At 35.7% G+C, this 26709-nt stretch overlaps 1 protein-coding gene across 1 annotated transcript in view; it reads left to right on the forward strand.

Annotated features, from left to right (window-relative positions):
* CCDC141 (coiled-coil domain containing 141) overlaps positions 1-26709 on the forward strand; it is a 102834-nt gene that overhangs the window by 48588 nt on the left and 27537 nt on the right. Inside the window, exons 8-17 of the mRNA XM_050900315.1 lie at positions 5984-6156; positions 12100-12241; positions 14068-14187; positions 16145-16336; positions 17415-17591; positions 19120-19299; positions 20082-20207; positions 20791-20979; positions 21280-21459; positions 22567-22716. Of these exons, the coding sequence (XP_050756272.1) occupies positions 5984-6156; positions 12100-12241; positions 14068-14187; positions 16145-16336; positions 17415-17591; positions 19120-19299; positions 20082-20207; positions 20791-20979; positions 21280-21459; positions 22567-22716 (1629 nt within the window). The remainder of the gene's footprint in view (positions 1-5983; positions 6157-12099; positions 12242-14067; positions 14188-16144; positions 16337-17414; positions 17592-19119; positions 19300-20081; positions 20208-20790; positions 20980-21279; positions 21460-22566; positions 22717-26709) is intronic.

The following is a 26709-nucleotide window of genomic DNA, read 5'->3' on the forward strand; positions in this document are numbered from 1 at the left end:
CTGTTACACTGAAGTTAAAGAAAACAAGGGTTTGTGTGCTTTTTGGAAATACTAAGCACTTAGACTGCTATCTGAAGGTGTCCCATTGAGTTTTAAGTCTTAGATAATTTTGAAAATAAGGTGCTACATCTGAAAATTTTCCACTGAAAAGGAGGACCTCAACATTAAATACCAAACTTAAAATGTGAAAACTCTCTGTTTCCATTTTACAACAAGCCTGTTCTTCAAGGGCACATACATCAAGTAGTATTAGTAATGCAAACTTTTTTCCCAAAACCTTTTAGTTAGAAGACTAGTTAGAAAAGAATATATTTTAAGGTGTCCAAAGGCCAAATGGTCTTTTTGTATTTTTTTTAAGCATATTGTTTGCCGATCATTTATAGAAGCTTTAAAAACAGATCGTTTCCAAGGACAGCTCCAACAGCAATCTTCATAGCTCTACTAAATGTGCTGAAAAAACAACCTTAAGACTTTGCTTGCACTAATTTTTGTTTTGAGCACCAGGTGGGGCTGTAATCACATTTGTCTTTAACCTGTACTATGTTCCCTCGGTATTTTTTTAACAACATGTAAACAATACTTGGTGTTGAAATTATTTACAGACCCTTGAAGTGAGAGATATCTTTGGCTCCAATAAGTCTGATCTTTCTTGATTTCATTTATAATGAGGAATCCGAGATGGGCTAATGGAAACAGCATTAAAACTGTTACTGATTGTCAACCCCCTTCTCGTTTGGACAAGGAGCTACACAAATACAGGTCTATTGCTTTGAGAGCAAAGGTAGCGTCTTTTCAGAATAGAGGGCTGTGCTTTGTGGAAGTACCTGGTGAAGAAAGTGCTAGCTCAGGTGTGTCTCCGCAGCACGCCATTACACCTGTTATGCGTAAGAGTGAACAAAACACTATAGTTACTATAGTTCAGAAAAGAGACATTTTCAGTCGTTCTCAGGGTATACCTGAACCTCTGGACTCTGTTTACATGTAAAGGGTAAATGAGCAAAATAGAGTAGTAGTTGTTTTGAACTAACTCGAAGAGAACTCCTTTTAGATCTTGTGTATCTCATTGTCATTTTAATTTTTAATGAATTATAACACAAGTATAGCACTTGCATTGTGTTTGTGCTCTTAAGTTCTGGTGTACATTTGGCTGCATTCTGTTGTATACTTGGCTGCATTAAGCAATATTTTTCTGCATGTGTGCAAGCTCCTTGGCTCTTTTAGCTCCTTGGCTCTTTTGTAATCATGTACATTCCTTGCTAAGCTTCCCTTTAAATATCAGTCCACTTCTATGTCTATGTAGTTACCTTCAGTTTCACTTTCTGCAGGGGGATCTCTGTGTAGCTATCCTCCGAGAATACTTGGGAAATGATACGTGGAATAGTCTGAGATTGCTTTGGTACGGCAAAAGCTTGAAAACGTTCACTTGGATGGCTTAAGCAAACAAAGAAGGCTTTTACTGAGTTCAATATGTTTGCAGATTCACATTTTTAGTTAGCTGCGGAGTATCTTGTACTTTGGTGCATAAGTTACTTCAAAATTCACCTTTTGATTTTGAATTCCAGGACACACATACTTTTTTCTAACTGCTTTAGGTGCTGGGGTTTTTTTCCTCCTATGTGCCATTGCAAAATTAAAAATCATTCGAGATAGTATAGATAGTAACTAGCTTTAAAGTGAACATACAGGAGGGACTTAGAGGTGGAGCATTCTCTGCATGGAGCTGTGGGGGTTGGAATACACACCTCTGCAAGACCCGGTGAAACGTATTTTGCTTAACCTTCTAGACTCTCTTTTTCCTTGTTAATGGAATTTTTGGGTTTCTATATGTCGTTAGTCAATGATTTTGTGGTGATAACATTCAGTATTGGTAAAAATAAATAAATAAATAAGTACATAGCGGTCCGTGTTGCTGAGTAGAAGCCTTGCTGAAAAATCCTTTACTTTCTTTTGATCTTGCTAATTAGTGAAGCATAAGGAACTACAGAGAAACAATTGAACAGGTACAGGACTTTGAAAGCAAGACAACTATATGGAGCCAGATGACAGAAGAAAAGCAGAGGATATACAGAGGGATTATATCCTTTATTTCCTTGAAAAGATCTCAAAACTATAAGTGGATGAGGAAGATAGACTGAACTAAAATAACACTAAAGCAAAATCAAAGAATTAAAGTAGGAAAAAAAAGAACCACAACAAAATGCACCGTTCATATTCCGTATGCACACAACCACAAAACTGAACAGACTAGGAAAAGTGCGTTGCATGGTTTTTGTGGCTTTTTTAAAATCACTTAAAATGGATCCCAATCATGAAGGTCAAGGTAACCATTAACAAGGAAATTTAGAGAGAAATATTAAGATCCTTTTTGAATGACATTTAGATTTATTACAAAGTGTTTTTTTAATATCAGGAAATGCCCAAAATGGCTCAGGAAAGAGGGATATTATTTCTGCTCATAGGAGTTATGCCCATGTTATCTTCAGCATGTTGGTGTTCATTTTAGTTACAGCTTGTAAGATTTTGCTAGCATAACTATTGTCTTTCCCTACTAATCTTCCATGCTAAAATGAAAAAAAAACCCTGTCGTTAGTATTAAGCATTTAGATCACTAATTATAACTCTCTTGCATCTTTAACTTGTGAATATATAAGTTGCAAAGTATTTTTGTGTTATCAGCTGATAGATCAAGTAATACAATTTCTAAAACCATATCATTTAATTTATGCTCTGGTACCACAGTTGTATGTAGACGTGATGCTTTCCTCCTCATATTCTGCTGTCTATGCCATAATATGCTTATGCTATAAAAGAAAAAATTGGAGATACACACATATGCTAATTCTTGAAAAGGGTCTGAGATAGAAGTAGAAGGCTGGCTTTGTGTGGATTGTTTGACATTGATTTGGTTGAGCTCTTGAAAGTCTGAATTTAGGGCCTGATATTGCTATTCTGAGCAAAATAGGAATGGTACAGAACTACCAATGACTGCAGCAGCTGCTATGGAAAAAGTCAATCCAAATAATATCTTGCTGTAACCAGGCTTCCTACTTGCAACTGAAATTGAACATGAGGAAACATAAATCTTTGCTTGTGGTAGTGGCCTTAATTGATTGAAGTATCAATAGCACTGAGAATGCAGGCAATGGAACCCAATAAAGTTGTCTATCATCCTTGAAGGTGCAGATTGATGAACATGCAAGGCACTCAGATATGTTTAGGAGGAGAAGCTGCAGAGAACACCTGGTTTTGTTTTGGGTTTTTTTTTTTTCATCCTGGTTCTCTTCTAAATAGTCTCTTGTCCCTTTGCCATTCTGCTCATGTTGCTCTTTGATAAATGTAACAATGGCAGTAATATATACCTTTTTGGTTTATTCATTTTAGATTTCCCTATTGCTTTTTAGCAAGACTCAAAACATGTTCTTACATTTGCTGCTTACCTAGTTAAATACGCTAACTAGTAATACTTATAATAAGTCTGGCTGAGTGGTTAGCTCCTTCTGAAATGCTTATAAATCCATAATCATTCTTGAACACTTTATAACTTTCCTATGACTCTTTAATTTAATATTCTTAAGTATGATGCTGAAGACTGGAATTCATTATACAGAACCTATCTGTTGTGGTTTAACCCAGCAGGCAGCTAAACACCACAAAGCCGCTTGCTTGCTCCCCGCCCCCCGGTGGGATGGGGGAGAGAATTCGGGGGGGGGGGGGGGAAGTAAAATTTGTGGGTTGAGATAAAGACAGTTTAATAAGACAGAAAAGGAAGGGAAAATGATAATGATAAAAGAATTAGAATATACAAAACAAGTGATGTACAATGCAATTGCTCACTACCCACCGACCGATGCCCAGCCAGTTCCCGAGCAGCGGCCCCCAGCCAGCTTTCCCCCTAGTTTATGTACTGAACAGGATGTCATACGGTATGGAATATCCCTTTGGCCAGTTTGAGTCAGCTGTCCTGGCTGTGTCTCCTCCCAGCTTCTTGTGCCCTCCAGCCTAGTCTCTGGTGGGGTGGTGTAAGAAGCTGAAAAGTCCTTGACTTAGTGTAAATACTGCTTAGCAACAACTAAAACATCAGTGTGTTACCAACATTATTCTCATCCTAAATCCAAAACACAGCACTGTACCAGCTACTAGGAAAGAAATTAACTCTATCCCAGTCGAAACCAGGACACTATTACACAAAATAAACAAACTTCACTTAGTTCCTATGTTCATGTGAATGGTCTCTATTTACAGAAAAAAATCTTTGAGATTCACATAGGTCCATGAATCTATGAGTTTCCAAAGATGATTGTAATTCCTGTCTTGATCAGATGTTTATGGCCTCTTTTATACTTAGTGATGACTAAAAGGATTTCATGTTTTAGGAAAAGTCCTTCCTGGATACCTTCAATTACACGCCTCCTCTCATGGAGTGTTCTTGTTCTTAGAAAATTTTCTTTGTACAATCAGGATATCTATCTTTTTTTTTTTTTTTTTTTTTTAAATGCTGAATCCTTTATTCCGCAAGGAAAAATAACCTGGCAGAGACAATAAAATAGTATGCGTGTCCTATTTTAATCCATTGTGTATAGAAGTTGAATTACTTTTGCTCATCCTCTTTTCTTTATTTTCCTTCATTTCTTTTGCATAGATTTCAGTTGTTTGAGAGAGTTCACGTATCTCTTCTTGCTATTTTGAGTTGGTAATATAGGGTTCATTCTCAGCTGCCGAGTTCTTGGTTCATGTGTAATATGCTGTAGCAAGCTGGATCGTATTGTCCCCTGAGAAGCTCATTGAATTTTCACTTTTTAACTTTTTATGAATCTAAAACCTTGCAAAAGTCTTTAAAGTCAAATTTAGTCTGCCTCAAAGTTCTTTTGCTCTTCTGACGTAGTAATTTTGAAGTTGACATAATCGAAGGTAGTATAGGTAGTTTTGTTGCCTCTCAGAATTCTTCTCAGTGATGAACTGAGGCTTCAAGAGCAATGTATTTTCAGACTGTAAGTCTGCAAAATTATTCACTGAACTAAAGCTTAGAGTATATATAGAGATTGGCAAAGTCAGAACACAAGTTTGATTGGTGGTGTACAAACAGTTGATCTCCTTTTAAAAATATGTATACAGAGTAGTCTATGTTATAGTCATTACGTTTTTAATTTGTTACATAAATGTATACATTCAATGAGAAATTAATGCTATTAGACATTGTCTACTGATTTGCTTTATTTAGATTTCAAGTTTTTCTGGTGTTTAGAGCAACAAAAATAATCTGTGTAAGAGAATAGGGTGCTACCGCTATGATGTTAATTATGCATGGTAGGTTTGGGCACGTTTCTATTTTACTAATATTAGTATTTACTGATTTTAATAATGGAATATTGCAATGTTGTCCTTACTCTGTCTAAAAAGGCAGGATTCTTTCTTAGAGTACTTTTGTCACTTTTTTCTGGTATTTGAATGAGAAACTTCTGCTTGCACTAAAGGAAAACAGAGAATAGGTATAAAAAACCCAAAGCTGCATATGTGCAAAATCTAAGCCTACCTTTTTAATGAAAATATATCTAACTATAATTTACTTGTTGGATATACATTTGATAGATTTAAAGCATTAAAAAGAAGAAGAATTTTAGTAAAACTCTTAATAGTGCGCTTCAACAAAACTTTGAGTGCTAATGTGCTGTATTACTCTTGTTATTTTGGTTTTGCTTCAGTATGTCAAATTGGCCTGACTATGGCTGAAAAAATGGAATAGTTTTAAATTCAAAGAATAATCATGATTTTGCATGCCCATACTTATATTAACTTTTGTTGAATTATACCTCTGTTTTTCTGTGACCTGCAAAGTCAATAGCAGGCCCTAAATTAAAATATTGCTTTTCATTTCTGAAGAAATGTCAAATATTAAATGTCTATTGATCTTCTATTTATGTAAAAGAATATACATGCACATTTTAAATAGAAATATTGACAACAGATTTTTTTTCTTTTTTCCCAGGTACTTGATGGTCTTGAAGGTATTGAGAATTACCTTAAAATCTTTAATTCAGAAGGCTTACATTTGCCTATCTGGAAACTGAAGTATGAGGAATTACAGGAAGCAATTAAAGGTTGCACAGTGACTACCTTGCAAAAGGGACAAACTTTAGTTAATAAAGCAGATTCTCACAGGTATTCCCTCCATTTTTGCATATCTGCTGCATTTCTCCATATCTACCTGTTGCTTTATAACTCAACTAGTTAGAATCAGACTGCATTTAGAGCCAGTGTAGTTAACTAAGTAGGCGTGCATTTAAATGACCTGAAACTCAAAGTTTCTGCCATACTTAATCTGTTGGTATTCATACAAACCAATCTCTGACAAAAATCTGTAGGAATACTACATGCTACTTGTAAGAGTGGTGTCAAACAGTGGAATTAGTATGTTAGGGCAGTGTTCAGAAACAATGGTTTAGTTAACATTTTGGAAAAGTAAATGTATGTAAAAGAAAATTAAAGTATCAGTGGCTATGAACACTCCCTGCTGCCCAATGTAATCCTTTTAGGCCTTTTTGAAAGTCATCATTATAGCAATTATAATGTGATTTGATGCAAGACAAAAATACAGGTGTTAAGCCAAGTGCAGAAAATACGGAAGTTTCTCCACTTCTTAGTAGTTTTAATTCATGAACGAAATAACTTTTTTCTTCCACAGCTGTTGTTAATTACAGTGATGATGTACTCCACAGATATGATTTTTACACTGATGTGAAGCATGACTTAGTTTAGAATCAGTCCTAGTGGCTTAATATCTCCTACTTTTCAGGTCTCAGTAGGAGGCTGGCGTAATAAGAATGAAGACCGTTTATACTAATGAGTTCTACTTCAAAGACAGAGCAGATGACCATGGGTGATGGTTGGCTAGTGGTCAGCTTAGCTCTACCTTCCCGTTATATGCTTCTGTCCTTAATTATTCCTGAACCTTGAATAGCTTTACTTCAACACAGCAGCTGAAAGTCTAGATAAGATTTGCATTTAACCTCATGACCTTGCAAAAATTTTATCTAAAGTGCCTTCACCTGTCACCCCAAATGTAATTGGCTTGAACCTAGCAAAGGGACAAAATCGAAAATTCAAATAGGAAGTTGTTTTGTGAACACATGCAGCTGGCTTTACAGCTACTGTTACTGCTTCAGCATCTCCTGATATTTTAGTTAAATGGAAAGGAAAGGGATTTTCCTCAGTGAAACTTTGACTTTTATTCCTAAACCAGCCATAATTCCAGAATGCATGCTGCTGTTCTCTAGGACTTGATGTTCTGCTAGACATTACCTCAACCGAAGCAGATACTGTGTTTCAAATCATGTCTGCACAGCATTGGTTAATGTTAGGAACACTGAAGACCTTGATAGAAAGCATCCCTGAAATAAAGAGTAATTAATTTTCTTTCTTCCTTATTAAGAGTTTTAAAAAAATGTTTAAACAGTCCAAATCAGCAGTGGGATGGTAAGATATCATTGGTACACATCAAGAAGAATGGGATGAATTTGTCAAAATAACCCTATCAGTCATTTCTGGTAAAATTCAGTAAAAACAGGTAATGCCACAGGCAGATCTCCTGTGTGCCAAAGCGCTGTTCAAGATATTCTATAAATAAAGAAAGAAGGACAGATTTCTGCTTAGAAGACATTATAATTTAAAAAATGGCAAAGCATTACAGCTAAAGCAGCAGTGATTTAGAGAAGGAAGGTGAAACTTAAAACAATATCAATAGACAATCTCACTAGAAATGTGTTTTGCTCTTTTCTAAAGATGTCGTGGTTTAACCCCAGTCAGCAGCTAAGCACCACGCAGCTTAGCTCACTCCCTCACTCCCCCTCCGCTCCCAATGGGATGGGGAGGAGAATTGGGAAAGAAGGTAAAACTCGTCGGTTGAGATAAGAACAGTTCAATAACTAAAGTAAACTATAATACTAACATTAATAATAATAATAGTAATGAAAATGAATATAACAAAAAAAAGAAGAGGGGGAAAAAAAGGAAAAAAAGCCGTGATGCACAATGCAATTGCTCACCAACCGCTGACCGATGCCCCAGCAGCGATCCGTGCCTCCCGGCCAACTCCCCCCTGTTTATATACTGAGCATGACATTCCATGGTATGGAATACCCCTTTGGCTAGTTCAGGTCAGCTGCCCCGGCTCTGCTCCCTCCCAGCTTCTTGCACACCTGCTTGCTGGCAGAGCATGGGAAACTGAAAAGTCCTTAACTTGGGATAAGCGCTACTTAGCAACAACTAAAACCTCAGAGTGTTATCAACATCATTCTCACACTAAATCCGAAACACAGCACTGTACCAGTTACTAAGAAGAGAGTTAACGCTACCCAAGCCAAAACCAGGACAAAAAAACAGTGAAAAATCCCAGCCTCTCAAATATTTTAAATGTCTACTTGCATCATAAAAATAAATAAGTCCCTTTCTAAGAAAGCAAACACAGAATATTATGGCTTTTCAAGTTTTTCCCTGCTGCCTTCAGGTCTCATTGCCCGAATGTAAAGAATTTGCCATATATTTCAATGAGTAGTGCTAGTACTTCTGTGCAGGTGGAACACTTTATATTCCTAGGGGCTTGAGGATTGCAATCGTGGAATAATTTAAACTGGCAAGGAACTCTGGAGGTCATTTGGCACATTACCTTGCTCAAAACCTGTCGGTTAGATTAGGTTGCTTAGGGCCAAATTTTGAATATCTCCAAGGATGGAGACTCCATAGCCTCTCTGGGCAACCTGTTCTAGTGCTTAAGCACTCTCCTTGTGAAACATGTTTTTCTTATATCTAGCCAAAATTTCTGTTGCTGCAACTTGTGAGCATTGCCTCTTGCCCTTTTGCTGTACACCTCTGAAAAGACTCTGATCCTGTCTTTTATATAACCCCACTTCCTCACAGGTAATGAAAGACAGCAATTACATCACCTCTTCATCTCTTCTGTACTCTGAACAGAGTTCTGTCAGCACCCCCTTGTACATCATGTGCTCCAGCCTCCAACCATCTAGGTGGCCTCTGCTCAATTCACTTCAGCTTGTCTGTCTGTCTTGTACCGTGGGGACCCAAACTGGACAAACTGGCCTCCGGGTGCTGTTTCACAAGCCCTTAACAGAGGGAAGTAGCCTGCTGGCTAGTCTCTTCCAGATGCAACTCAGCATGGGGCTAGTCTTCAATGCCACAGCGACGATCCTGACTCACATTCAACTTTTTGTATACCAAGACAAGTCTTTTTTTTGCCTAACCCATGGCTTTAGGAGATACCCAGAATGCTCCCAGCCAGCTCATAAACCTAGTAATGGTGACACAGTGAGTTCTGTCAGCAAATGTGGTAAGGTGTTATATTCCAGAATATTAGTTTCCCCCAGAAATGTTCATGTTTTGAAAGAGGAAAGAGAGAGGCCTCTCTTTGTCATATATAAGCCGCTGTGCCATCCTTAAATGCTGGCCAGTATTTAGCCCAGTGATTAACCCACATGGGACAACAAGATTTGTATGAACAGCTGAGGGTCAAAGGAGGAGGATTTGGACAGAAAACAGAACCCTATCAATACTAAATCCTGTTTACTATTTTGTTCCCCTTATTGCACAATTCATAGGTAGTCTTAACTGTCCTCACAGACTTCCCATTTCCTTTATCTAACCGGACTGGAAATCCTGCGGGACGTGGGCGGTCACCATTTGAAGGTGGTGAAGAGTGTGGATCTGAAAAAGTTTAGGTATCTTTTCAAAAAGCTGCTTTGCCATAAGACAGACAAGAAAGTATAATCTGACAATGAGATACATAGCTGTTAAGTGTTTGCAATCTGGTAGGATTCTTGAACTAGCTGGCCGCAAGTAGAAATTTGTGTGGAATCTGAAAATAGCTGCCAGCTCCCTGAAGTAGTAGTTGGAGCACAGTAATTTTAGAATTCCTTCATTGTTTGTGATAGAGAAGGTATTGCATGCTCTGCTACCTGCATGACTTTAATAGTTTTAAAAAAGAAGCCAGATTCTCCAGTTTTTCAGACAATATATTTATTAATATAGAGAAGGAATCATCTGACCTTGCTCAGGCTGGGTGACACTTCGTCGATTTTGATGAGATGGTGCCCTGAATTGTACTGTATCTTCTGAATGAGGATACTGGAAAATACATTTGCAATGAAATATCAAAGTGACTGCCATGTGTAGTACAGGTTTAAATGCACCGAGAGAAGATAGAGTACTTGAACATTAAGAGAATTAAAATGTAGATGGATTTCTGTATCCACATTGTTTTGTTATTTTCATTTTTAGAGTACCCAAAAATAAGCCAGGCAGTTTGTATGCATATGATAAGACAGCTCTAGTAGTTTATGATTTACAAATCTAATACTGATACCCTCTCATTGAGGGAGGCCTATGTTTAAGGCTAGTGACACTGACTTCAGTGGCATAATTGGAAATCCAGCTCACAGTAAAAATGGAGAAATATGATGTTAATTCTGTCCTACTTTCAAATCTTCTTGAGGCATGTTGCAGCCTTATACTAAAAGATAGTCCAAATATATGAAAATGCTGAAAATCTTCACATTGGAAGAGGAATAGATTATAGAAAAGTGACAGAAGGCAGCTCTTTCTTGTAATCTTAGGGTGTTTCAAAATGAAAATATTGGTAAGTCTGATTTTCGGGCTTTCATATTTTTAAATTAAAACTAGCTGGAAAAAACAGGAGGAGCAAAAATTTATATGTATTAATTCTAAAGAAATTGTATAATCAGTAAGTTTTGTCCATTTTTTCCCTTGTTACTTTGCCAGCCAATTAGCTTGCCTGTGAGTGTAAGAACTGTCTTTATTTTACTGCTGTTATGTATTTATTGTGGTCTAGCAAACCAATGATACTTTCAAAGATTTTATTGAGATCTAAACTATCATTTTCAAAAACTATAAATCTTGTTCTCTTATTGCTTTTTTAAAGGAGTGGTGCTAATAGAAGTTTTTAAACATACCTCTTTTTAAGGAGTACTGAAATAGGGGAGTGACATTTTTAGAATTTAAGGATAAAGCACAAACTAACAGGTTGCTAATTTTTGAAAGAGTAATTTACAAAATTTGAAACCACCTACTCCTTAAAAAGGACTTAAAATTTGGATTCTCTTTGTGACCAACTCTTGGATCAGATTCAAACAGAATCGTCTATTAATACCATAATTCATGTTAGTAGTGTAGAATAAGGTTTTTCTTTGAGGTTGCAGAATTTAACTCTCCGAGCCTGATCTGAAGTGAGGAGAAAATTTCCTTTAATTTTAGAAGACAAAGGAGGAAACCTGGAATAATTACCTGTATTAACATAAGTTTCTAATGAAACTAGAGTAATGAAAAACTTATTTTGAACATGTTTGTCTTCCAAAAATTCTTATGATTAATAAATTTCAGTAGTAAATCAATTGATATGTGAGTTTCTTCTCTTTTTTTAAATATCAAAACTTCAGATCTTAATTGTATGTGGTAACTTTACAGTTTGAAGAGGACTGCCTCAAGTATTCAGATTGTGAATTGCTTCCCTGTTATTAAATGTTTTAAGTTATAAGACAAGCCATTGTTTTGTAAATTGATGTTGTCTTTTCTCCTGTTAAAACAGCATCTTTAAAGAGATGTTGACTTAGAATGTATATGACATTCTTTTTTCAGCTACTGTAAAAACACTGAAATATTTGAAAGTCCAAAGAAAACATTCTTTTTAAAGTAGAAGTGATATGCCATATATTTTCACTCTTTTTAGGCAGTTCCATTTGTGGTTTTAGTCTTTAGATAGTATAACTAAAGTCAGAATTATTTGTGACATGAGATATTGCTCAGTGAATCAGCATATCTGGCATGTGAATCTAACGTACACACTGGTGATAAATGATTTGTTTGGAAATGTCATCCCTGTGTTCTACTTATTATCAATTTTGTTTGGATTAATTTTAATATTTCTCTTGGTTATTTTTCTTTTAAGGGTCACAGTTTGAAATTCATGTTACTTGTCATACAAATCAACAGAAAAGGTGTTGGGTTTTTTTTAATCATTATCATCCTGATTGTTGAGTAAAAATGAGAAATAACAACAGTTCTACTTTTCCATTTTAGCTCTTGGGTGACAGGAATTCAGAAAATGATGGAATACGTTCAAAAAAAAGTAGATCAGTTAATCAGGAAGTGTCCAGATTATAAAGAACTTACTTTGAAGAAACAACAATGGACTGCCTCACTTGAAGATCATCTAAATAAGGTACATCATAACATGTCACCTTCTTAATGCACTCATGAACGGTGCATTGCATTTCCATAATTTAGCTATGAATATTAAAGTTGACTCAAATAATTACAGATAACATATTGGCTTGTTAGAGAGTGCACAGTTGTAGTTAGAATGCTGAATGCTGTTATCAGCACAAATGAACCTAAAGCTGTTCTGAAAAATGCAGCTGTTTCCATGAGAACATTTTGCCAGTAATCTTCAATAAGCATGGATTTGCTTAGATAATGAGCTATTGTAATTTGTTCTTTTTGAAAGGAAGTGAGCAATCAGGACTGTGACCTGCATGTAGGTTTCCTATACTGTTTCTATGTCTTCTGTTTCATTTGGCTGAAGATAAAAATAGAAGTGTGGCAAAATGGAGGGTTAATAAGCATGGTGACTGTGAACCACAGCAAATTTTCAGGAAGGCTGAAGGAGAGTAGATTCTGAATAAATGATAACTGAAAAATTCCCTTTATTCATTAAGATACTGATGCATCAAGGACATCACAGCCTTCTTTAAGCTGTTGAATGTTCTGTGGTACTGCAAACCTTTTTAATGACTTGTTAGAGATGGAATAGACACATGGCTTCTAGATAAGGTTCAAATTAAAAAATATAATCTTTTAACGAGGTTCATATGAAGGAAATCCCAGAGTGTAGACCAAAAAAGTAAATCAAATTTAATGACTGAATAATTAAGTCTGCAATCTGATATTTTATAATGTTTGCATGATGTTTATAATGAACTATTCTGAATCAAATGGGAAGTCAATTTGCCATAAATTGGTCCCTTTGCATACAATTTATGTAGAAGAGGCTTCATGGTATTAGAACACAGTGAAAATATTGTTGAGTTTAGCTGAAAATAAAAGACTTGCTGATAGCTGCTGTTGGTCTTGTAGAAATTATGTCACCAGCATATTGTGAATCTTAAGCTAAAACTTCAATTATTTTTACTCAAGATGTAGACCCCAATTTTAACACACAGTTTCATTCTGCAGTTTGTTCTAATCACTTTGTTCCCAGCCTTGCATTAGAGAACATTTTGGAGATTTGAGTCATAATACATGATCTTTCATTACAGTGAACAGTGTTTATTGTTGTATTCCTACCAAGCAAAACACTTTTCATTCCAACCTTCTGCTAATACGAAGTATCCCAAAGAATCTGGTGCTAAATTCAACTGCCCCTGAGCTTCATTTAATAAAGTTTGAACCTCAATCAGCAGCCACTTCTTAAAATGTATGGTACATGTGACTTCACATGTCTAATAATAACTATACATACTATGTCTGGTATCATCTGCCTCTGCTCTTCATAATCTGTTTTGTTATCGTCATGCATATATAACATCTTACAGTGACAATGAAATGGAGTTGTGTACATGTATCTGCACAAAAATAGGTCTCTTGGCTTGGCAGAGAAGCTTTAAATGTACTTTCTGAAAAAAAATGGAGCATAATAAAAGTATTTCTGCCAAGGTTATAATATCTAGATTATAATGCAGTTGTGCCTTATTGAAATAATAAGCCTGGGATACTTTGGTTAAAGGAAAGCACTATCAACAAAATGAGAGCAAACAGGAGGTTTTTTTCTCAAATTCTGACCATACCTGTTAGAATTTTCTTAGGAGAAATCGTAGAATTTTCTTTTATATTTTCATTCCTGAATTTCTCTGATTATACAAAGTACATAATCTAAACACCAAAAAACAAGTGTTACTTCATGTTTTTCTATACCAAGTGATGTTTTATACTGTGTTTATACTGTCTACCTGTATAGATTAACTATGTAAATAATGTTTTCAAATAAAGGTATCGCAGTCAATTAAAAAAATCACCCCGATGCTTGCAGTTGGTATGGAAATTGGTTCATATTTGTCTGAGTCAGAAAGAGTTCTGAACAAACACCTTGAACTGGCTAAACAAACAAAGGTAAAAAAAAAAAGACGCTTTAATAATGTTAAGTACTTTTAGAAACAAATGCATGATGTATGTCATTCTAAATAAGGTGAGAGGCTGAAAATTTCTTATGTATTCTTGGAAAGAAAATAGGTCTATAGTTTAATTTAAAACTGTAATTAATTAACAAAACCACAGGTAACATTACAAGTCAGTCCTTCTTTTATCATTGGTTATCCCCACTGTCTCTATCTCATAGTCTTATTTGTTACTACCTCAAGATCCCAGTATCAGCCCTTGATAGGAAGACTCTTCAAATGTGGATTACTACTCCTGCCTGAGGCACCAAGTTTAAAAATTGTCTAGACAGTCAGAGGCACAGAAAACTCTTCTTGTGGTTTATTATGCCAAATAAAAAGGATGAATCAGCAAAAAAGAAAAAAGTAGTTCCCAGGTGGAGAAACTTTGAAGGGACCGTAAAGTTGCCATCAGATATCCATTGGTCATGTTGGGAATGCAGCCATGGTATGAAAGCACTGCAGCAGTCAGCTCTGTAACACAGATGAGGCTATTTTTAAGTCACATCCAGGGCCTTTCCAGCTCCTGTAGTACTACAGTATCTGAAAGTGGCTTAAAACCAATTGAATCCCCTCCATGGCCTTGAGACAGGTGCATATTTCATGCCTAAGCTGAACAACATGGCAGTATACATTTTAGGAGTATCCTATGTTTTAGGAGTTCTTAAAACTCCATTACTCCTATAGAGTTCTTTTTTGTTTCAGGCAACAGTTTATGGAACCCAAGAGATGGATCTGTACAGTGTCTGTGGAAATAAAATTAACTTTGAAGAAAATCTGGAGAGCACATAGTAAGAATATAAAAAGTTCAGCAGATGAGCAAGAGCCCCTTTTTGTTCCGCAAGACTGTATAGTAGTTTTTAGTGTCTTTTCTGCCAAATTTTTGCATGCCAGGGTGTAACCTTTGTTGCAGTGTACAATCTGCCCTGACAATAGTAACCTCTCCTATCTATTCTTTCTGTGGATTGTGATATGCTAGAGTTTGCGCTCTTGGCTGAATGCCAGAGGTAGATAGACTAAGTGGTATTGAATTAAATACATAAAAGTAGATAAGCACATAGATATAGACATATGACGCTATGAGTTAAGACAGTGAATCTGAAAACCAGAATCCCAGCTGAATCATGGAAAATGTTAGTAACTCAGCTCTTGCTCAGACAGCATACTATGACTTTCTTCTGGGTCTGAGCAGTTGATGGAGTAACAGATACGACCCACTATTTGATCATCTGATTTCTGCAGATTTGCCATATGCAAGAACATTGGTTTGGGTTGGAATGCAGGGCAGTCTAGCGCGATGGGTAGGGACTAGTCTGGAGCTAGGAAACAATTATTGATTCAAGAATGAAGGCATGAGTGGAACTAAGATTCATAAGGCAAAGTGCTACAAGGACAGGCCTTAAAACAATTACAGCAGTAGCCTTACGAGGACCCAGTGAGACTCTGGAGTCTCACTGTAGAGTGGACACTGATTTCTTCTACAAGAACTGAGAATCAGACAAGCAGTTAAGAGGGATTTAGACTCAAGAGAATCAGTTCAGAAAATTGGGCTATACTGTTTATTAAAGGAATTGTATCAGTTCTAGCTATCGATGTTCCCACGTGGAACACTTCTGTCGTTTTCATTCTTACACTGTGAAGCGGTTTACTTAATCTGAATACTGAGATTCCTACTTTTTTTTCCCATTCAAAAGAGCTATTTTAATAACTACATTCATAGTTTTTAGTGTCAAAATGTTAAAGGAAAGAAATGGTTATTTTCAGCATATAATGTCCATTATGAGCTCTTCTTCAACTAAGCAATTGAATTGTAAATAAGAAAGCAATACTAGTGAAAATTAACAATGTGATATCAATATTCACAAGTCCTTTTTAGTCATTATACATATTGTTCTATGCTTGTACCCTGAAAGGAAACTTCACATGAACTGGAAGCAGCTGAAAGAATCATCAAAGATATGGAAGAATTTGAACCTGAGCAGGTGGCAGCTTTTTCTAGCAGAACTGGCTTTCTGAATGAAGAACTGAAAAAAATTGAAAAAAAAATTAGTTCAAAACTAGAAATTCTAGAAACTTATGTGGCCTTTTTAAAGTCAGCTATGGAGGTACATATTACTTATTTGTTCTCTGACTAGACTGTGAAAATCTTACAAGCAAAAAATGTGCTTTTAGCTAGCTAAGACAAATCCTGTAGATGCTGTGCCATGGAAGCGCTGCAAGTCTTTGTAAGCTCCTTTCTACTTTAAAGGAGATCTGTTCCATCAGGGCAAGCAGCCTTGATCATTGAACTTGCATCAACATAATGACTAGTCTATGTACAGATTTTCTACTGATTTAAATCACCATTGTAGGAAGTATTATAATTGAAGTTTTACTTTATCTCCTGTGCACATGTGCTCTCTCATTATATACATAAGAAAAATGTTTACATGTATGTACTCTGACTCCTAAATTTACTGATTTTGCTTCATATATTTTTTTAAATATTTCACATAATATGTTGATATAGATATTTATCATATTATAATATGTTGATGCAGATATTTATCGCTGTCTTGCACTACTTCCACTGAAGTGCTAATTTGTCTGAAGGGGTTTAAAATTAAATGTAAACCGGCTCTAGCTGAAATCATAATCAGTTCAATACCAACATAATTTTGGTAGCTGTGCTAATGATGCCCAGTGCAGTTAATTTTCATTTTGATGTAATGCTTGTTTTAAGATTCTACAACACTGTTGTTCCTTTATATTTAGAAAGAAATTGAGGACCTAATGGAACCTATCAGATAAAATTAGCCATAGGATTTATTTATTTGAAGATAAACTGCCAAAAAATTGGATTGCGTCTACTTCCGATTATAGCTAACTTCACTTACTTCATATTATGCAGATCTGTGAAAATCATTGCATTGATACACTCGTATATAATATCCATGTAAAGATATGTGACAGAAATTGAACAAATTGCTGCCACCTGTCTGCTTGCCATCTACTGGTTTACAGGTTATTTAAAACTTTTTTATTATGTAGTATTTGTACAGATTTTAGGGAGGATGATAGATCTTAAAACCTGGAAAAGATTCAGAGGCTGCTATTCAATTTTATCACGTCTGTATCCCTTCTGATCATAGCAACTCAATTTTTGATTTGTTTTTTTGATGCTTATTTTATGTCTCTCTGTAGGTGAATGATTATATTCAAAATCTGAAGGAATTCTATAAATCAGAACCACTACAAATAAACAGGGTGCCTGAAAATAAAATTGCAATGGAGTCAGCTAATACTCAGTGGCAAAAGGCTATAAAGAAGATTTTTTCCACCCAAACTATGGGTTGCAATTTTCTTAATTTAGTAAGTATGGTGAGTATAATCTGATAAACTATATTGAATATTTGATGTTTGCCTGTGATGAGGTCTAATCCTAGTTCTGTGACTGATGGATTGTGATTTCTCCAGTACCTAGTTTTAAAGAGACTAATGCTGCTATATACTTTTAAAATATGAAAGTATTATTTGAGTGCTAATGGTATTACAAGTAATATGGAAACTTTTGTGATTAACAATGACAGAGCCCTTAATAAATGATCCAGTACATGCATACAAATATAATACATGCATGTATCTCTTTTGTTCATGTTGGAAAGCAGCATATATGCAAGAACAGTGTTAAGTTTATTTTACTTCCACTAAGAGGCAGTCTTTACTAACTGAGTGTATGAATTTCTTCTAAAGAAATGGGTGCTAGAGCTACTTCCTTACAGATAATCTTTCCTGGTGTCTCTATATTCTGTCTTGGGTTCAGCTGCACTGCCTAGGCATCCCTATCTAATTTTCCAGCACCACTTCATGAGATGATCATTTGAGATGTGCAATCATTCCCTAAGCCACTCCTCCTAAAGTGATCCCAATTAATGTAGGCAGCCTGGATACCCAGCTGTTCTTTCTGGTTTTACAGGACAGACTAGGGAGCAGTTACATTAGAGTGAGAAGGGGGAGTTGGTGTTGATAACATACAGCAGCATGCAAGATGAGCTGGAAAAACCTACTTAGGGAGGGAAAGTGCTCAGGCAGTTAGTGTGGGCAAAAGTGTGCGCTGTCACAGCTGGATGCAGCCAGGCACATGTAAGATAGCCAGTGTAAAGGCAAGCTGAATATGTGTTAATATAAGGTTGCACTGCAATCACTTAAAGTCTTAACATATCTTCAGATAGTATCTCTCTAAAGACCTGGAAGTGTGTTGCCACCATATTTTCTGCCATGCTGTTCCCATCATATTCTTAAGTTGTAGCTTTTAAGTATCTGGAAGATATGGATCATACAAGTAATTTACGAACATAAGTTTTCTTAAAAGAAAAATTCTGAAATGGGAAAGCAGAAACAGCATTACCCAGTTTTCTAGAACTTCTGATATGGGCTCCATTAAAAAGAGGAAAAAAACCCAAATGTTCAAATGCTAAACACTTTATCCCTCCCATGCTTCGGTGCTGCTTTGGTTATCAGAACAAAGGAGTGGTCTTTTCTTCATCCACTTCACTTTCCAATTGCTATTCACCAAAAGGCCATTTTGGGTAGTTCTGTCTATTAAGAAATTACTTTATTTTGTATGAGCATTAAACAGCCATCAGATGGCAATAATTCAGTCATTACTGACCTGTTCTAGGTTTTAAACTTCAACGTTAGCCATGTCCTCAGTATAAAAATTCCATTGATCTATGCCTATTTCTAAGAGAATAGTGTATTTAAAGACACCTAGAATACCAGAAATTTTCAAAGAAGTTATGCTAGAATAGTTGGTTTTTGTTACGCTTTGTTGAGACTTCAATATTATGAGGTTTTAATTGTATTTTATGAAAACATGTGGAAAAAAACGTATCTGTTTATTTGCCAGGTAAATGAGAGTTTAATATTAAAAGTAGAAAAATCTGTACGAGTAACAGAAGATATCATTGTTAATCTAAGTAAAGAAAAGAAAGAGCTGACTGATCTTTGGGCAGTCTGGAATTTTAAAATTACTCAAGTAAAACCCGTCAAGCAACAGTGCCGGATATTTAAAGAACAACTAAAAATTGTAAGTAAAATAGCTAGGAAGAAAGCAACTGTGGCAGACATTTCTAGATTGTTATTAGTTTGTCTGTGACTCTCTCATCAACTATTATAGGTATCATTTAAGAAAGAAAGATGATCAGTAAGATAGTTCTCCATAGTCTATTCTGCCATTCAGATAGCCATCAAGAAACATGAACTGGTTTTGATTTTTTTTTTTTGCCCTTATTCAAACACATACACATCAAGTCCCCACTTCAAATTTTAAGTTTTAATCAAGTCCATATACTATACCAGCAGTGCTTTAGCTTTTTGTTTGGTTTTCTTTTTTTTTTTTTAAAAAAGCACCATTTTGTTGTGACTTAACAGTTACTACACTAAACTGTGTCCTAATAGTTACTAAACTCAAGTCCAACCATGATCATAAGGAAAGAGGATTGAAACTTCCTTGGCACAGGGACAGTGTGCAGTGTTCTTAAAAGCAACACTAGCTAGGCTAGTAGCAGAACCAGAGGTTTGTAGCCACTGTCTAGTGCAATTTATCACTAAACCACGACATCTGTTATCACAGAAAAGACACTGTGTATAGGTCCTCCGATCTCAGTGTCTGAATCGTTTTTGCACACCATCTTAAAGATTTCCTATCACCCTTGTCAGTTAGAGGGTTTGCAACAGAGAGGTTTTACTGACAGCATTTAGGTGTCTGGTTTGGGGAAGGTTCTTGTTATAAATTTAGATTTGAGTTTAAATATTTTTTTTTTTTATTCACTACAGATAGAAACAGTGAACTGTTTGATTATCTTTTAGACTACCCATGGATTAGAGATTCTTCAAGAGGCACTCCAGCTTGCAACAACAGTTGACCTTGGAAGTGACCTTTTTATTGTTTTGGAACTACAAAAAAAGCTTAACCAAATGAAACCACAGTATCAGGTGAGAAACCAAGCTAGTGAAGTCCATGGTGGATCAAAAGCTCTTTTTGGTTCAGTAAAGATTCACATTCACATTGACCCAAGACAGAGTCTCTGGGGTCGCAAACTTTTCCAGAAGGAAGGGTTTGTGTGTGTTTTATAAGGTAAGGAAAAAGACATTTTACCTTCAGTGTCCAGAGAATGTCTTGTGGTGTTAGCTGCGGATTAAAGTGACGCACAAGCATTGAGGTGGTGGAAGTACAAGGAGAGTATCAGCTTCATGCTTTTGAGTTAGATCTGGTCAGAGGCAGAGGTATGTCATACTGAGTTTCCTACCTCCTCTGAATACTGTCTCTGAGTCTTAGCAATTCAGTCTGCCATTCCCCTACAAGTCAGTTTGACTTGTTTTGATCCAAGGCTGTTTCTGGGTGATAGCTGAGATTCATGCCTAGCAAAAAGCAAAGTATGTGGAGAGTGTTTTAAAGACCATGGCATTGATTTTTCCCCAAGGCAATTTACCATTGTTAGGTTGTTATTTCATCAAATGTAAGGGAAAACTTGCAAATGTATTTGTGTAATTTGAGTAACTTCTGCTTTTTTGCTAGCAACTGAATGCTGAGCTTGAGTACCTGATAAAATTATTAGAATTGCCAAGCCAGAAAGGATTTCCTGTGAAAGAGAATTCTGAGAGAATAAGTGAGCTTATTCATTTCCATCAAACGGTAAAGGACACAATGACAGAATATGATGAGATTTTCAACAAGACAGTCAAATTCCATCACATTAAAAAAGAAGTGAGTATAATCTTTTAAAACATACCTTTTTCCCTTTGCAGTTAAACTCTTTTTGGTTTTGGTGCCTGTCGTCTTTCCCCAAACAAACAACATTAACCCACCTGGTGATCAGAATTAAAATTTTGGATCTAAAACTGCATGAAAGTTGGAGAATTTAAAATTCAGATCTGAACTCAAATTTAGTTACTTAAACCCATGTCAACAAAGTTTAGGGTAACACATTATGGGTAAGGAAGGAATTGTAAGCTTCCTTTCACATTACTTTAAACACACACTGATTTTCATTTTAATATATTTCAGCTGGAATGTCTATCAAAATCAGGAGAACTGGATATTCCTGAAATATGTGAGGACTCTGAAAATGTGCACCATGCTAAAGCCTACCTTGTGAATGCTCAGGAGAAACATGCACATATCAGACAGCTATATAAACTGCTTATTAGCCAGGGAGTGGATATCTTGTCTGCCGTGCAGCAAACTGTGAGTAGAATTAGAATGATTTGTGAAATCAAGGATAAATATGAAAGAAGATTATTGGAGCTATCTGACTGACCTTTAGGTGTACAAAAATGTATTAATACTCTGAGAAAAATACTGAGCCTTAAGATCCTTTTAAAAGAAAGCAAAACATAAAATGTAAAACAGTTGATCATTTTTAGATTTCTACTTTTAGAGTTTGCAGATATACAGCCATTAAATTAAATGAACATCCAGGAATGATGAAACTTATTCTTCAGCAGTTACTCACATTACAAATTGCTTTTGCCAAGAAAAAAGAAAAATTAATTTATTTGAAATCTTGTTCTAATTTTTTAGTAGTCTGTGAACAGACTAGTTCTGATTTGTAGTGAACAGATTTTACTCTGGAAAACTTTGAAATAGATTTGAAATAGGGAGGAAATTAATCTTAAAATATCATCACTTGGAAAAAAAAGCATGACTTTCTGTTCTCTAGTATTCTTTGTGCAGTTCAAGGCCCTGTTGTTGATTTTCTTGAATGCCACATCTATATATTAGATTCCTGCTACTTTGTAAAGGTTACTTTGCATATTTCTTCTCCTATAAAGAAAGAATAACAAAAGATCAAAAAGGAAATATAACAACAGTGTTACCTGATTAGTGGATTCAAGACTGGTTTGCATGGCAAAATGGATATCATTTTAGAAAGCAGTTATTTATTCAGGGCAGGATTGTCATTGCCCTGTATTCATTCACTAGGGATAAAACAAGACATTCCCTCATGACCTGCCTAGATTATCCACATTGCCAGACTGCTCTTCAGACTCCATAAACTGATTGACAGCAGAAAGGAGCTAATCTCCAGGTGGTAAAGGACTAGAATAGGCCACTTCCTCTTTGCTCAGAGAAGACACCATGTGTGAGTTGTGACTTTGACCCAAAACTACTCCTCAGACTGCTGGTCACTGAAACTGCTATCTACTTGCTCTCATTACAGAGGAGGTTTAATAGCTTACTCTAGCCCTTTGTGACTGACTATGCATGTTCTGCCTCAAAATGATTTTCATTTTACATTCTTTAAATCAATACATTTCCTGAGTTTCATAAGTTTGTCTATTCCCTGTTTAGAGTTACTTGAATGTTTCTGTAAAGAATCTGAAGCAAGAACTTGCTAGATTTGAGTGTGATAGCATTAACTGGAGCTGCAAAGCTGATAAGTATGAGGAAGAATTGTCACAGAATTTCCAACACTGCAGCACTCAAGAGGAGATAAATGAGGTAAATGAGATAAATCCCAACACATTAAATGACTGTTAAAAGGGCTGTTGTGTTCTGTAATATATGTTACCGTTTACCATTCCCCTAGATGCTTCATACATATACAGAAAAGTTGATTTTCATCTTACTAGCAACCTTGGATCCACGCAGCAGCAATAATAATCTATGGTCCGTACCTCTGCAGTTCAGGATTATATCAAGTTGTTGGGCTAGCAATAAAGTGCTTTCACTGTACCAAGAGAAGTGGGAATAGAGCAGCTATATTTTCTTTGGCTTTCAGCTTTGTCAGCTTCATCTGAAATACATGAGTACATTTCTTTCTTATGAAGCTAAAGTTTCAAACAAAGTAGAATTTACATATATTGCTGTTGTAAGGCTATTAGAAAGAACTTTCAGTCTTTTAATGAAAAGTTCAGAATAATTTGGTGCTTAATGTTCTTTCACAAACCCAAGATATGATACTTAAAATCCTGCTAGAAGAAAAGGAAATGTTCTTTGGCACAAGATACTAGAATTTAGTATTATGGGATTTTGGTTAGGAAAAATTACTTAGTTAATGTGATTATTAATTTAGCATCTTAGTAGGCCAAATACAAATCCACTCACAACTTAGCAGGTTGAATTGGATAGATGTCTCAGCAAAAATTAATTTAGGAAAAATATTCCATAGAACTAATTTTCTCAGAGTGATCCATTAAAATAACAGGCAGATGGCCTCTACACCTGATGTTCTGTAGATTGCACTTCTGTGCATCCATGAAGTACAGAAACTGGATTCTTACCTGGAAGGATTTCACATTAATGTTCCCTGTAGTGTGAAACATAGGTAGTGGAAACACAGGACATTAAAAGTTATATTTTCTTATTTTATCTTTCGCTAAGTAAATCCACACCTGAATAAAGAAAGACTGTATTTTCTCAAAATCACCAAAGTAGAGCTGACTGAGATTTCTGTCTCAACTATTTTTAATGAGAAAATTATTGTTTGGATTTTCTTTTCTTTTACAAAATATTTCTGTGTGTTTGTGAAAAGTATTCATTTTCACAAAAAAGTATTTTGAAATTGAAAGAAAGTGTGTATCAAAAAAAAGTTTTTTTGAATCTCAGTTACAATTCTAGTCCCTTGTCAGTTATAAGCTGAGTGTGTGTCACTGTCTGATCTTCTGTACGTCAGTCATCGGTCTCCTGTGAGGTAACTTCTTTGCCAACGGTAGGAGGCAATAGGAACAGCAGGTAATATAGGAGAAGCACTCTGGCAGAGGGAACCATGCTGTAGAAGGGAATGAAAGCATGAAGTACCTAAACAAGAAGTCCCATTATGCTTTGCAGTGGCACGGCAGAGTATTTGAGGTTTGAATTAAAGTATTCTAGGTTTTTACTGAAAACCCCTCAAATTTGCTGAAGAAAAGGAAATGTTCACTGAGCAGCTGTATGTAATTCTGGCCATATTCAAAGACACATTGTTACATTAAATCAATCTCTTGTTTCTGTCCTTTGATTCTGGGATTATATAATGAGGGCAGCAGAATGTGACTCCTTTCTAAGAAGAATTATTTTTCTAATTTTATTACTTATTAGACTTCCAGTGGAAGTAGAGGAAAAAAGCAATCTTCTGTCTCTCTCAAATTTAAATGAAAAGTATGTCAGAGACACGTTACTCACCACATGCCCTATATTGCAAAATGTAATGTTTTAGCTTCTCATAGTTAGTGAACACCCTCTGCAAAATAATTGCATAGCATATTTTCAATTATAGTATTAATTATTGGGGGTTTGGGGGAGGTTTTTTGTTTTGTTGGTTGGTTGGGTTTTTTTCATTTTAAGTTGGGAAAGCCATGTTAGCTGGTTAAGTTAAAACCTGTCGTCTCCAAACCTAATTGAATCCTGAATGTAAAGTAACTGAAATATACTAATTTGGCATGTGGATATCTTTTTCTTTAGATTCCTATTCTATTAGAGGTTAGCATAGAATATATTTCCTAAACAAATACTTGGCTAATGTACCTGTATATGCATTAATCCACTGCCATTTTTATTCATTTTTTTCATGAAGTATTTATAACTAATTCTGTTTCAGGATCAAGAAACCAGACACTGAAGTACTTCAAGAATGTTAAAGTTATGAGTATTCACTTCAGTATTTTAAATTCTGTTAATTTTAACATCAGAAATCAGTCTGAGTATTGCTAGTATCTAGCAGACCTGTCTGAAATAACAATTTCTTTACCATCTATTACGTCTAAGCAAATAAATATTTCATGTGCCAGCAGCAAGAAACAGCTGTTCATAGCTGTCCCATAGTAAACAGCCAACCAGATAATTTAGTTGTGATTTACCAGTGTACAAAGCAAACTTTAAAGTTGACTGAAAATATTTGGAATTCTGCTGTAAATACTTAAATTAATTTACATTTAACGTGGTAAATTTAAGTGCGTAAATAAAGCATGTGAGCAAGGGCTTTGATGATTAGGACTCACTGGTGTTTGAAAATATCATACTTAGAGGACTTGGCTAGCTCCCTGTGTTTGTAACATATTAGTGCTTCTATAAGAAGCAAGGAAACAAATACTTAAATTTGTAGCCAAGGATACACAGCATGAGTTTTGAAACAGTCTTGGAGGACAGAAGAGTAAAATGCATGCGTTTTGTGTGCTTTCTCTAATTTAAAGAGAATTTGCAAGGGCCAAAAAAAGGATCTATGCCCTCTACATCTTTGCAAGGTATAAGGAAAGCTCATACGACCTTTGAGATCTGTATTTGCCAGTTTGGGCTTCCTGCTTCACTAACTAGCTTGGGTAGCAGCCTCCAAAAAGCTGCAACTCCACTGCATTACACTGCAATCATTTGCGACAGAGCTGAGTCAAGCCTTAAGTAACTGTAGTTTAATACTACACTGAATCTGTTCATGGGATTATAAGTGACACAGTTATTTACATAAGATAACTTCTGCAATGAAAAAGCCTTTTCTTTAGGTAATCACTTTAAAAATAACATTTATGCATGTCTACACAAAACTTGCAACAGAAGAGTTAACAGATCCTGAAGTAGTTTTTCAGCTCTCCCCAGTCATCGCACTTCTTTCCCTTTCATCATGTCATTATTTATACACTTACGGAAAGGTATGACTGAAAATGTGGATTTTAACCATAGAGGATACTGAGCTATCTCTTTCACAAGTCAGTAGGAACTGATATTACTTAGCACATTTCTCACCTTGTAATTTGTTTTGATTGTGGTCCCAGAATTAAAGTAATCATTAATGACTTGAACAGCACCTTTTCTTTCTTCCCACTTTCTGGCTGGCTGTTCTTTAATCTTTGCCACTTTGGAAATATATTTTCAGCAACCTGCTTTCATGGGCTGTTTTGATTATTAGTGCTACTAAAAGATTTATATATGAATAAAAACGGAAAGGTAAGTGGCTAACAACACAGAAATACCTCCTAGAGTGGCTCACACAGAAATCAAAGCATTTTACTGTTTATTTTACAAAGAATTAACATTTACTGTTAACAAAAACATGTTTAAAGCAGCTTTATAACTTGCTTTTTCTATTTATTTTGTAGTTGTGTGATCAATCGCAGCAATTGGCACCTAAACCCCTCTCCTCCACTATCATTCTCCACCCATGACAGGCCAACTATAGTTAGGAACAGCTGCCTGATTAATGACTATGACACAATGGACAAGTTGCAAAGTTCCATTAAACTTGTGGGCTGAAGTCACTGAAGCATATTAGGGTGTATAGATCTTTCAGTATTTCTCATTTAATTTTGCAGAAAATAGTGGAAAACTGAGATACGTTTAGATTTCTAAAAATTGGCAGCCATATATAGTCCTTGGTACAATTGCTGATGATAATAAGAGTTGTGTACATGCACTCTGAGGGGGTGAAGTACAAGTCTGAGCTGAATCTAGGTTTTCCACTGAGGCTAAAAGAGAAGAGTGACAGCAGCTGCAGACCTTTAACACATGAGCCATCATATCTGAAAC

Source organism: Gymnogyps californianus, chromosome 7, assembly GCF_018139145.2.
Source record: "Gymnogyps californianus isolate 813 chromosome 7, ASM1813914v2, whole genome shotgun sequence".
NCBI classification, from domain to species: Eukaryota; Metazoa; Chordata; class Aves; order Accipitriformes; family Cathartidae; genus Gymnogyps; species Gymnogyps californianus.